This window comes from Hippopotamus amphibius, chromosome 1 (genome assembly GCF_030028045.1).
Source record: "Hippopotamus amphibius kiboko isolate mHipAmp2 chromosome 1, mHipAmp2.hap2, whole genome shotgun sequence".
NCBI classification, from domain to species: Eukaryota; Metazoa; Chordata; class Mammalia; order Artiodactyla; family Hippopotamidae; genus Hippopotamus; species Hippopotamus amphibius.
The window spans coordinates 133,778,785-133,791,845 of record NC_080186.1 but is presented as its reverse complement, the minus strand read 5'-3'; the positions used below and the strand labels follow the sequence as shown (position 1 = coordinate 133,791,845).

The 13,061-nt window shown below is 46.9% G+C and overlaps 1 protein-coding gene across 2 annotated transcripts in view; it reads right to left on the bottom strand.

Annotated features, from left to right (window-relative positions):
- Nucleotides 1-11,735, bottom strand: part of LCP2 (lymphocyte cytosolic protein 2) — a 43,533-nt gene extending 31,798 nt beyond the window's left edge. For both annotated transcript variants that reach the window (XM_057729362.1, XM_057729367.1), the window contains exons 1-3: nt 11,490-11,735; nt 7,377-7,439; nt 2,438-2,484 (exon numbers count right to left, since the gene is read on the bottom strand). In XM_057729362.1, the coding sequence (XP_057585345.1) occupies nt 2,438-2,484; nt 7,377-7,439; nt 11,490-11,567 (188 nt within the window). In that variant the 5' untranslated portion in view covers nt 11,568-11,735. The remainder of the gene's footprint in view (nt 1-2,437; nt 2,485-7,376; nt 7,440-11,489) is intronic.
- Nucleotides 11,736-13,061: the final 1,326 nt, after the last annotated feature.

Genomic DNA, 13,061 nt, shown 5'->3' with positions numbered 1-13,061 from the left:
CATCTCTTTCCTTCTACTGTTCTGATTAAATCCCCTCCTTCTGGCATCTTCATAGCCACAGTCCTAGGAGAAACTTTCATCTCATAGTGGGATCACAGCCATCATTTCCTAACTGAGTTCCATGCCTCCGCTGAGCCCTCCTCTAAATCATTTTTTACATGCCCTGGAGAGAATCAAGATGCAAGTTTTACCTCAACACTCTTTCTGGTGAACTCACTCCACCAACACTCTCAGACCCCTTAGAACAGCTCAAAGGATCCTTCATAATCACGACCAGTCACTGTGGTCTTTTTACTTTTCACTCTCCCGTGTATACGCCCCAGCTGCTCTGACCTACTTGCAGTTCCAGTAAATGCACTGACGTCCTGCCTTCGCAATATAGTCCACATTTCTAGAATGTCCTTTAACCATTTTTCATCTGACCACTCCCATGTATTTCAAGATTCAAGTTAGATTTCCTTCTTCCCCAAAGTCTTTCCTAATGCCATTTCTTGATTTTAAAACCCTGTGTGGGGACTTTCCTGGTGGCACAGTGGTAAAGAATCCACCTGCCAATGCAGGAGACATGGGATTGATCCCTGGTCCAGGAAGATCCCACATGCAGCGGAGCAACTAAGCCCATGCGCCACAACTGCTGAGCCTGCACTCTAGAGCCAGCAAGCCACAACTATTGGGCCCACGTGCCACAACTACTGAAGCCCGTGTGCCTAGAGCCCTTGCTCCACAACAAGAGAAGCCACAGCAATGAGAAGCCCGCGCACCACAACGAAGAGTAGCCCCCTGCTCACCGCAACTGGAAAAAGCCCACGCGCAGCAACAAAGACCCAATGCAGCCAATAAATAAATAAAATAAATTAAAATAAATTTTAAAAAAAGAAAAAGAAAACACTGGGTGGACCAAACTTAACATGTCTGCAACTGACTCTGGCCCACCAATAATCACTCCTCTATATTAAGATTTCTACTTTACATAGAACTGTGGTCTTTTTCTAGAGCATCACATTTCTGCAATTATAGAAATGTTCTATATCTGTATTTGCTAATATAGTAGTCACCACTAAATCTGGACATTGAGCCCCTGAAATGTGGCTAGTGCCTCTGAGGAACTGAATTTTTCATTTAATTTAGATGTAAATAGACATTTGTGGCTAGAAAAAATTCTTAAGGAAGAACAAGCATGCTTCAACAATGGTTGCCCCTGGAGACAGGCAGCTCCAAAGGCAAATCCTTAGTCCTTTCTTTTTCTTCACCCTTCCCCATGAGGGAAACCTGCGAGTCATATTTCCTTATTTGAGCTACAGTTCTACCTACTCATGAGACTTTTCAACCTCCTACTTCATTCACCTATTTCCCTTTTATCATTGTGAGCTCTGAGACTTTTAGAGCAAGAGAAAGGACCTCAGAGGATACCTAGGGTAGAGTTCTCAAAGCGGTGGCCCCCAGAATAAATCTAGCCCAGAGATATGCTTACGTTGGCATTCACTATATTTAAAAATACCTGAGCAACAATTAAAAATTGATACATTGCATAAAACTGATATTTCAAGCTACTTTTGATAAATTCAGATTGGGCATCATGGGGTCCACATTGACTGGAGCTGAGTAGCCGCTGTTCTCTTTGGATGGAGAAGATGATTCCGATTTGCCACAATCTCCACCACTCCCTATTGTTTCACCAACAATGAGGCTTTGTGTCAATTACTTCTTTTATCATCATAATTATGCTATTATTTTTCTTACAGTGGAGAAATAGTTTTCTCTATTCATGTTTTATTCAAAGGTGGTAAAATGATAGGGCTTTGTATTTTTCAGCCTGGACTATTCCACACATTTCTCTCACCTGCCTGGCTACTATAAGCACATGAGTGTGAGACTTCTACTAGAGAGACAGAAAACACATGGCACAATATGTACACTGCAACTTCCCATTTTAGCAGCCACGTCAGACATCAGAAATGCCCCCCTCCTTTCCGCAGAATTCTTCTCAACACAATGCCCCTGACAGCCATTCCAAGCAGTGAGTACTGACAGACAAAATGAAGTCCACTGCCATCCTTCACTGCGTCCAACTCTCTCATTTCACTGCGGGCCAGAAACCTTAAGCAATTACTGAATTGGTGATGACACTGTGATGAAATCTCAGATCTCTTGATTCTGATGCAATTTTCAAAGGCCAACCCACCCCACTGGGAAGAGAGGAAATTAAAACATGGTCCAGAGTCAGGCTTATCTTTGGCAAGAACCGCCAACACACCAGCTGGCCTAGATCTGTTATTTTTTTTCCTCAACTCATCATGTAACTTCTCTTCCCCATACCCTGCCCTTGCCTTCACTGCCCTACGCATTTGCCTATTTCAAACCAAAAGTGATAGATAAGTGGCTTCGCTCCCCCTGGACTACTCCCCATTCCACCCAAGGAGTCAGGGGGTGTACTTACGGCACCCGGAGCTTAGGGAACTTCTGGATGTCATTCTCTGCCAGGTTCTGAAATGAAGAAAACGGTAGGTTACAACCCACAAGAAGGGCTCTGAGCCAGGTGAGCAGAGTAAGGTATCAAACAACAGGGAACGGTGGGGACTGCAGCAAACTGAAGAGTACACCCCACTCACCCATCCCAACTGGGCCACTTCTAGATGGTACATGAAAACCTGTGGGCCTGGTACTGCCCCATCTTTTTCAAAGGGAATCCTAGATTTTATATGAAATGTCCTGAGTTCTAAATAAATAAAAATAAATAAAAATAAAGTAAATTTAACTTAAACAAACAAACACTGAGAGCCAAGTCTGTGGGACCACACAGAACTTGTTTTGTGGGCTGAACTTGGCCATGTTGTGACATCTTTTCTAGACGCTCACCCCAGGCTTCAGGGCGCCTCTCGGTAGCCTTATGGAGCAGCTGTGAGAAGCCAGCCTGAAGGAGGAATCTGGGCCCTAACGCCATCATCACACCCCAACGGCCGCTTTCACCCGGGTTACTGGTAGAATTCTCTAGATGTGAGGATGCAATAAAGAGGCTGCCCTGAGGGAACCAAGAGGGGAAAGGAGAAAGAAATTCATATTTGTGAAGAACTGACTCTGGGCCTCTCCTTACAGCACCTTGATTAATCCTCACATCAACCCTGTGATGTAGACACGATCAGTGTTGTTCCCATTTTAGTGGGAAAGCTGAGGTCCGGGAATGTAAGGGGATTTCAGCTTGTAGGTGATGGAGCTGAGGCTGGGCCCCTGCCCTATGGCATCTGTCATCTATTTTCTTCCTGCAAGCTTCCCTCCTATTACATCCGAGCCCTTTGAGGGTCCTGGTAGCCTGTGTTTGGGGGGTGGGGGGGGGGTGAGAGAAGAAGGCATCTGGAAGAGGGGAGGAGAGGCAGGGCTGCCAGGAAAGAGGGTGGGCATACTCTCTTCTTCGCTGAGGCAAACAAGCAGCCTCCTTACCATTCTGGTTGAGGCCAGAGGCCCAGTGGCTAGGGTGGGAGCTCTGGAGTCAGACAGGCTGGTTTGGAGTCTTGGTTCCTTCCCTTAGCAGCTGTCTGAGTTGGGATAGGCGCTTAGTCTCTCTAAGCCTCAGTTTCCTTATCTGTAAAATGGGAACCATAGTACTAATAATAAAATCCCCACTTCAGGGATTGTAAGAATTGGATGACATGATGTATACCCTGTGCTTGGTTCAGCGCCTGACATACCTTTTAAGAGTGATAAATGGGGGTTAGGTGTGTAATTCCTGCCCCGGGGAGGGAGCAGTTGGGGTCTGGCTAGCTCTCGGAGGTTAGTGCCCTTCTTTGCTGCTTCTCCCTCTCTTGGCTGGGAGCAGCCTGGCAGGTTATTGCTGCCTTCTGGGACAGGCCGGGCATGCTTCCCTTTGAGCCCAGCTGCCACAGGCGCTGGGGCATCTTAGCAATGTGCTTATGGCCTCATCTGCTCCAGTTCTTAGGAACAGCTCCCATTTCAGACCCTGAGGCAGGGTTGGGGAGGGAGTTTGCCAAGGGTTCTGAGACAATCAGGCTTTTAGGCAAACTTTGTAACTTCTTATTCTTTTTTTTTTTTTTTTTTTGCATCACTGAGCCATGGCATCCCCTCCCTCTAGCACCACCCTCTTCTTAAGGAGGATACCAAGACTCATGATCAGAGTGTGGCATGATGAGTGGAGGGCTTCCTGGGAGTTTCCAGAGAGATGAATGTTGAGAACTGGCCAACGAGCCACTGCCTTCTGTTCGGCTGCGTCAGGGACATAAGCTGAGGGAATTTCAGGAAGCGTGTGAAGGAGAAGGTGAGCACGTGAGCATGGCTAGAGATACAGAGAAAGAGAGTATAGGAAAGAGAATGAAGAATTGGGAGGAAAGGTGGAAGGTGGTAGACGTGATTTGGGGAGAATTTTGCTGTGATGTAACCCTCTCCTTCACCTCCTTCAAAGACCTTTAGCAAAGTCTGGAAACTGAGTTACTTGTACGATGACTTGGAGTTAGACTTGTGGCTTTGAAGGAGTAAGATTATATGCTGAGTGTGTCCTCAAGAGGGACACGAGAGCAAGGAAAGCTGAGAATTGGGCCCCACCTGGAGAGACGATGTGGCAGACACGGCTGCTTGCCTATCCAATATCCACTCTCTTTCTCCCTTACTGATGGGACCTACCTGGATTTTGTTCAGGGCAGCAAATGTGTCCAGTTCAAAATATTTAACACCCTAGTCTGCTTTGTATATGACTGAGGTCACAGGACTCTGTTGTGGCCAGGGAGATATAATCTGAAATCTAATTGGATAAAGCTTTTGGGAAAGTCTCCCTGAAGATAAGGGGGAATGCATTCCCCGTGCCCTTCTACATTTTTTATTCTTTGCCCTCCGCCCGCCCTCCTTCCTCCTGCCTGGAATGCAGATGTGATGCCTGGAAATGGAGTAGCCATCTTGTAACCATTAGGACAGAAGCCACACATGGTTTCTATTGGCTGGGTGGGGCCTGAGTTCTTGATGACTTCCTTCAGCAGCTCACCACCCCCAAGTGCCCACCTCTAGATTTCTTATCACTTGAAAAAGATAAGCCCCTATGTGGTTAAGCCACTGTGGTTCAGTTTCTGTTTCAGGCAGCCGCATACCTTTCTAACGGACACAGATTCCAAGCACATGACCTCCTCTTCGTCAACCTTCTGGAAGCATAGCACACCCATTCCCTCACCAGACTTCTCAATGGAAAACAAAATGGCACCAAAACAGATCCAAGGGAACTGCTAACTCCTACACTGGAAAAAGGAGGGAGGAAGAAAGGAAGGAAGGAAGGAAAAAAGACTGGGGTCTTCCACTTCTGCCTCTAATAGTACAATGGTCCTGGATATTATAAAGCTGGAAAGGGTGATAGATGAGCTATTACAGCTCAGATCAGAGCCCAAGTTGTACTCAGAGCACCTGGGGTGGAGGTAGTTTCAGCAGAAGCTGCCGGGTCAGGCCCAGGTTCTGCTCTCCGCGCTCCTAGCTCCTTGAGCCCCTCTTTCCACTTCTTCCCGTTCACACAGTGATGAAAGTATGCAGCATTCCCTGAGGGCCTGGCAGCTCCCAGGTATTGGGGCAGGGGAGGAAAATCTCCTCAACGAAGGCAACAACCCTGTCCTAACAGGCATGAAGCTCACAAGGGGAGCATTGGGGGGACTCCCAGAGCTAGGGGGGACTGTCTCCCACTCTCACCCAGTCCAATGTGCTCTGTTAACAGAGCAGGGAACAAGGAGAAGCTCAGGGAGGGCAAGTGCTTGTTCAAGGTGACCCAGGGCATCAGGACCACAACCAGGACCATCCTCAACAAAGATATCTTATTCCCTTTCATCTCAGCCCTGAGAAGTCTCTGTTCTCAGTGCTAAAGGCATCAGAAGAAAATATTCAGATTTAGCAGTAATTTGCAAGAAGAACAGTAAAACTCCCAGAACTCTATTGCCTCAAAGCTCAGCATAAAGTAATAGCATTGTTAAAAACTCATGCACTGTTAGATTAAATTAAATGTGTGCTTTAGTCCAATTACTAGGTGTGAGACTTAGAATAGATGATACCACACCTCTGTACATGTTCCTTCAATTGCAATTGCAGGAGTTGGAGCCTTCCTGAAGATAACTTTCTATTATAAAACAAGCTTCTGGAAGGCAGAAAACACATCATAATTATCTCTACATTCCCAGCACATGGCATGGTCTTGTCTGTAAAAGGAGCTCAGGAAAATGCTTGTCAAGTGAATGGCAGGGTGAACGACTGAATGATTTAGGTGGGACAGTGAATAAACATGTCTTACATGGCACATGAAAACTAAACTCAGACCAAAAGGGGCATAGGTTTGGTCTCAGCATAAGACTTAAGAACTGCCCAGAGAGGAGCAGATGACTATAGGTGGTGGTGACCATCACTACAGGAATTCAAGAAGCTGTTGGTGGCAGAGATGCAATATGGGAAATGGATTGGTGTGCTGGGTGGAAAACTAGAACACATGCCCTCTCTGGCCCCTTCCCACCCTGGAGTCTCATGGCTCAGTTCCCGCAGTGCTGCTGACTAGGTCTTGCAAGGAAACACACCTTGACGTGCCCCCATGGCTCCAAATTCAAGTTGGGACCCTCTACCCCATGAGACCTTTGACGTCTTCTTCCTACTTCTTTTTTAAATGATGAAGAAACATGACCAGAAGGGTTGGATTGGTGCAGTCAGGGTCTCTCTTACCCATTGGCAAAGGTGTCATTTCAGGGGAAATGCTCAGACCACCTCCCGAGCCACTACCCAGCATCTCTAACTCCATCGATCAGAGCTGCACCCCTTTCTATGTAATGGCTTAGTCCTTAATAAACAGCTGCATCTCAGTCTTACAGTTGAAGCTTTTTGCAATATAATGGAGTGGAGAAAGCCATACCGTGTGTGCGTTTCATTGGCACGGAACCAACTATGTGAATTTAGTAAAGAAAGAGGGACATATTGAAATAAGGAGGGCGATTCTACCTTTTATTCTAGTCAGTAAGTATGTACCCCAGAGTGAGAAACAGAAGAAGAGAATCTTCTCTTCTCCCATATGATCTTCTTTCCCCTTGGCCTCCTCAGAGTATGAGTGGTATTTGAGTAGATTTTTCAAGAGGTGTGTGTGTTAACTATAGTTGGATTCCTCCTTATACTTTGACTTTAGAATGTACCTTGGTATCAGTGAACGATCTGGGAGGTAACCTAAGCAGGAGGATCCTGAGAGGTGATCAGAGAGGCCACATTCATACAAAACTCTGAAGAAGGCCACGGGCTGTGTGAGGATCGCGAAGACAGGCATCGCCCCTGGGCAGCCCCAGGGACAGGGTAGACCAGTTGGCCCTGCGGCCATTGGTTCAAGTACAGAATAACTTTGGTCTCGATGTGTTGGGCTAGCCAGCACTCACCAAAAACCGCGGCCCATCGATGTGATATTTCCTCACAGCCTTTTCACAGTCTTTGTAGTTCAGCTGAAAAAAAGGAGAGGAGGGGCTGTCAGCGCAGGCAGCTTCACGCCATTGGTTCCCCTCCCTTGCCTGCCCCAGAAGCTTAGCAATTTGTGGTACTTGTGGCTAGCCAGGCTCCCTCCTCCCCTCTCCTGTCTAACAGGGGGGCCCCGTCCCTACCTCAGCCCTGCTTTCACTCACTAACCCCCTGGGACTCTCTGAAATGGAGAAATTGCCTGTCCAAGGTGTTGGGGCCAACCCCTACAGAAAGAGTGCCTTTAGGGCTTCAAAGAGCTGCCCGTACGCTCCTCCAGCAAGTAGAAAAGAACTGAAAGAAAAAAATAAACAGCATCCGTCATCTCGCCACCCAAAGACAACCTCGGTGAACATGGCGATGTGTTTCCTTCAGTGCTTTTCCCTAAGCATCTTTCTAAACATGATCGAGGTTATCCTTCGTATTCAATCTTCTGATCTTCACTTTTCCTCTTGAAAAATATAGGCACTGCCTCATATTATTACAAACTGATTTTGAACACTGTTTTAATTTGCTCCTTATCGCTGGACGTTTAGGTTGTATCCCAACTGCTGCTCCAATAATGATAGTAGAAATTTCTAATAACTACTGAACACTTGTTCTGTGTTCTGCTTTAAGTATTTAAACCAATTTTAAGTCATTTAAAGCTCACGTTTTTCAAACGAAGAGTAAAGCACCAACGGTCAAGTAACTTGTATAAGGTTCCATGGGTAGGCAGGTGACAGAGGTGACAACAGGGCTTCAAAGCAAGGAATGTTCTCCTTTCAGTTCCTAACAGTATAACTTACATACAATAAGTGAACACATTTAAGTGCAGCTTACCATACCAGATCAAAAACACCATCAATATTCTTCTGCATAGAATTTTGTCTCCTATTTTAAATAGTTGAAGTTAGATCCTCAGAATAGAATTATAGAATCAACAGGAATGATCATTTTTAGGGCCCAGTTGCTTTCCTAGAGCCACATCAATTGCTAATGGAAGCAGGTGTCTGTTTCACTTTGTCCTCAACAGCATAAACATTTGTATTTGAAATATCTCTAAATTTGATGTTTCTAGCTAAAGTATTTAAGGTAAAATGTTTGTCCTTGAGAATTCTAGCTTCTCCTCATGAGTATGGGTCTCACAGTTTGTGGCAGGCTTCTTTGGGGGCAAAGATAAAAATCACGAACTTTTCTTTTGGCTAACAAATCTAAAGAATGAGTGCGATTGTTGTAACCTCATGGCCTGACAGGGTAGGATGAATATTAGACAGCTCAGAAGAAGCGATTTAGTAGAAAGCAAAAAGCCTCTGCAGAGCCCCAAACATCCCTTTTATGATATACCATGGGGTGAAATGGTTCTTGGAATTTCCAACTGCCTTCATTTCACCGTTTTCACTGTCATCAGTATCAGCTGAATCTCTGATTTTGCAGAGTGCTGACTTGGACTCTAGATAGGCGGACAGTCCTGAAGACTGGGGCCCGCCTAGGAGTGTGATTCCCAGCCAGTAATGTCTAGGCCTGGGGGTGAGACTCTGTATTTTAGCATACACTTAGATGATTCTTATGAGCGCTCAGCTGAGGTTGACACTGGTCTAGAGCAGGTACCACGTGTTGTAGATGGGACAACTGAGGCCCAGAGAGGGGAAAGGAATGGCCTAAGGTCACACAGTGAGTTGGGGACACAGCTAGGATTAGAATTTATGGCTCTAAGCCAGAGTCTTCTCAACTACATGGCCCAGGCATGCCTTATTGGAGGAGTTAAAGAAATAGAAAACATGACCTCAGTCCTCAGGGGCTTACATTCCAGACAGAGGATGAGCTGCATGTGTCTGAGACAGTGAGACAGAAAGGCCCGCTGGTCTGCATGCGGTCTCCAGCTAGGGTCCAGTGAACAGAGCAAAAGAAAGGGAAGACTGAACATCAATTGGCCCCCTCTCTCTGCTGGAGGCCTCACACACGTATTTTCTTTATTTCTCCCAACGATCCCATGAGGTTAGTCACTGTTAGTATCTCTATGTTACTGATGAGGAAGCCAAGGCACAGAGAGGTGAAGTAACTAAGGGAGGGTCACCAAGCAGCAGGTGGCAGAGCCAGGATTCAAACTGAGGTGTGTCTGACTCCAGAGCTGTCTGGGGAGGTGCCTCCAGGGGGGACCTGGCCCCAGTGCTTATTAGAAATTGCACCTGCTAAGAGGACATTTGCTGGCTAAATCCATTGCCAAATGACTCCACAGTCAGTTCACTTTGCATTTTCTCTCTGGGGGAATTGAGGTGCTCAGAATTTGAAGGGTGTCTCTCTGGGTCTGCGGGGGGCTGGGACTTCCTGGATCACAGGTGACTCTCAGTCTCCTTGTTCCTGCTTTCAGTCCTTTCATGCTGGGCCCGGGAACCTGCTCAGGTTCTGTGGATTTGACCCAGAGTCTGGGATCTCTAAGGAGAAAGTTCCCCCTTCCCCCAATTCAGGCAGAGAGCCGTCTCCCTGAATCACCCCTGACCTATAGTCCATATCCGTCTACCAAGGGGAACTTTGCCCTTGGAGTCTTCAGATGCCGTACTAGGTTATGTAATTCTCCTTCCCACATTGGAGATGGGGCCTGTCTGTGCCTCTCAGCCCGTCCCCAGGTATGCCTTGCTAATTCTCAATTCTTTTTTCCTTTCTTTATTGAGGTAATATGCCACTTTATAGCATCTTAACAAATTTCACTTGTGGCCCTAATTTATTTGGTCCATATTTAAGAAAAGTATGTAGAAACAGCTTTCAAAAGTCAGCTATCTCAATAATCTTTGCACCCGCCATGCTGAAACCTAAATTTGTTATGACCTTTTAGTGAGGGAAAAATAGCAGAAACAAGATGCACCAAAAAGCAGCAAAAAACAGGATCTGTGGGCTGTGCCTCTATCACGCCACACCCGATCAACATTTTCACATTTTTCTTAGGGAAGAACAATTGTGACAGGAAATACCTTGGTATCAAATGGACCCCAAGTTAAGCTATGTGTCCTAGGGAGCCTACCCCATCCTAGGAAAAACAGGAAGTTGAATTAGATAACCTCTAAGGTTTTGACTTAAAGTCTTATATTTGTGATAACCTGCAGTATCAACTGAATTTGATGCCAGCCTCCAGAGATGGGGGTGTTAGAAGCTCAATTGTCCCTCGTGAGACATCATATCCCTTGGACAGAGATAGAGGGTCCCTAACTGAGTCATGTGACTCGGGATCTGCCCAAGCAGACATGTGACCTGTGGTCCCACCAGCAGGTGACCAAACACAGGAATCCTTGAGCACCTTCAAGGCTGGAAGGCAGGACAGCAACACTCTGGTCTCAGCTCTGCCACAAGCTTGAGCCCTGACCATTCCTGGCAAACCTTTTCCTCTTCAGGGGTCTCAGTTTCCCTAGCTATAGCCTGGGGCTCATGTCAGTTTCCCAGCCTGCCTCATAAGACCTTCATAAAGCTCCAATGAGCCTCTATCTAGGTAAAGGCTTAAAAAGCCCTCTTTCAAGGTCACAAGCAATGACTTGCCCAGACGCCATCTCCAGCATGGTTCATCGCAGCCTCCAACCCTTCCTTTCCTCTCTCCTACCCCTGAAACTCCATGTCTCCACTTTCTAGCAAGTAGCCTTGATCTCACTAGTGGTTACAGCAGTTCTGAGTCTCAGAGCGTGGACTTTGAAACCAGACAGGTGTGACTAGAATCCTGCCTCTGTCACATGTAGTCCCTGGGGGCTTTGGGCCAGTTAGACTCCTTGAGCTTATTTTGCAGCTGAGCGGGGAGGACAGCAATCCTAGAGAGAGTTAGACGGGACTGTGCCTGAAGAGCACAAACCCAAGCCCTGGCACATAGTAGGTACTTGTCCCTTGGAGGGCCTCCCATCTCCCCAGTGCATTGCCAGAGCACGCAGCGGCGAGTGTGAATCTACAAGGCGTTCACTCAACTGGCGAGGTTGCAAGGGGTTGGAAGTTCCACCACTATCTTTCACGCTTCTCATGTTCTGCCCGGACTCCATCTTCAAGCCTCCGCCCAGCCCTACCACCCACAAAAAAGCAAGGCTCACCTTCTTGAAATAATCTGCAAGGGTGTCGGGGTCCCAGGCCAGGACCTCGGAGCGAAAGGGCACGTTCCTGAACGCCATGGTTTCTCTCCCGGAACGAAGCTCACAGACTGAGTGTAGGTGTTGCACCCATGGACAGAGAACCCCAAATCCAGAGCGTGGAGGTGTCTTCGGCTCTTTCAACTCCCAGGTACCTTCTGGAAAAGCCTTGTTGGAACCGATGTCCTTTCTGCTGTAGCCAGATCCCAAAAAGCAACGGCTTCCTCTGTGAACAAATATGGTCTCTTCTCAGAAAACGACTCAGCAAGTTTCCTTTACCACTTCCTCTGCTGGGCTCTAAATAAGTAAACAAGGAAGCCCAGCTCTGGGGTCTTGAGAGGCAGAGAGAGCTACAGGCTGGTAATTCCCCACTGGCCCCGTCTATCGCAGCCCAGTGGGAAGGGTGATGAAAAGAACTTAGATTCCAATGGGAGTCCAAGTAAGTTTCCATCAAAATCCCTGGCATCCATACGTCTAAACCACATTCCTGCTTGGCTGGGTCTTTGCAGATGAAAATCTAATTTGACGGTTGACCTAAAATATAGACAATCGCCCACATCAATGAAGGGGAAGGAACATGACCTTTTAATACTTTCCAACCACCCCTTGGTTTCTCTCAAGAGGATAAACGAGCTTCTTTAGCTGCCTCCTTACAGTTATTATGAGACAGGATCTTCTGTGGGCGAGTGAGTTGGACACCCAGGACTAAGAAAGGGGCTCCACGGGGCAGACCCCGCTTAAATTCTGATATGAGTGTTTCCACGCCGGGCAACCTCAGGCAGGGACTAAAACTCTAGGGAGCTCAGTTTCCGTACCTGAAATACAGGAACAGAAGAATTGCTTCATATGTACATAAAAGTTGGATGCATGTAACTAGATAAACTTAAGGGGACAACGTTAAAAGAAAAAAAATAACAACTGCTATTGGTGCTGCCCTATATTCTAGCCACTATTGCTCCCAGCTTATATTCTATTTAGTATTTATTCCTACACATATTCTATCTAAAGAACACATCCCAGGAGACCGGAGATGGGAATCTCAGTTCTCCTGGTTGGTTCTCAGACCCTGTGCACGCCTCTGATCTGAGCATCTCCTGACTGAGGGTGAGTCCAGTGTCCAAAGCAAACATATTTGTGCAACTTCACACCCTGCAAACACAAGTTCACCGCTCCATCTAGTGCTCCACACACAGGAACCCACAGATGACTGCCTGTCCTGACACCCGCCGAAAGAACCAATCTCTGTTGAACTTACCGAGTGGTGTTAGGTTGGCCCCTGAGCTTATACCTTTCTGAAGCTTTTCCAAGGATAGCTTTGGCCATGCAATTTCCATCTTATGCACAATCTAAGGACCCCCACCCTCACTGTAATGCACCAGCCTCACAAGGTTGCTGTGTAAATAAGATCTGCACTTCATCTGAGGCTGAGCACCTCTATGGAAGTGGTTCATGAACCTGAGCTGATGTCATCCTCACCTCAGAGGGTGCCAGGGGCATCCACTGAGGCAGCCTAAGTCGGGTGCCGGGCTGGTACCC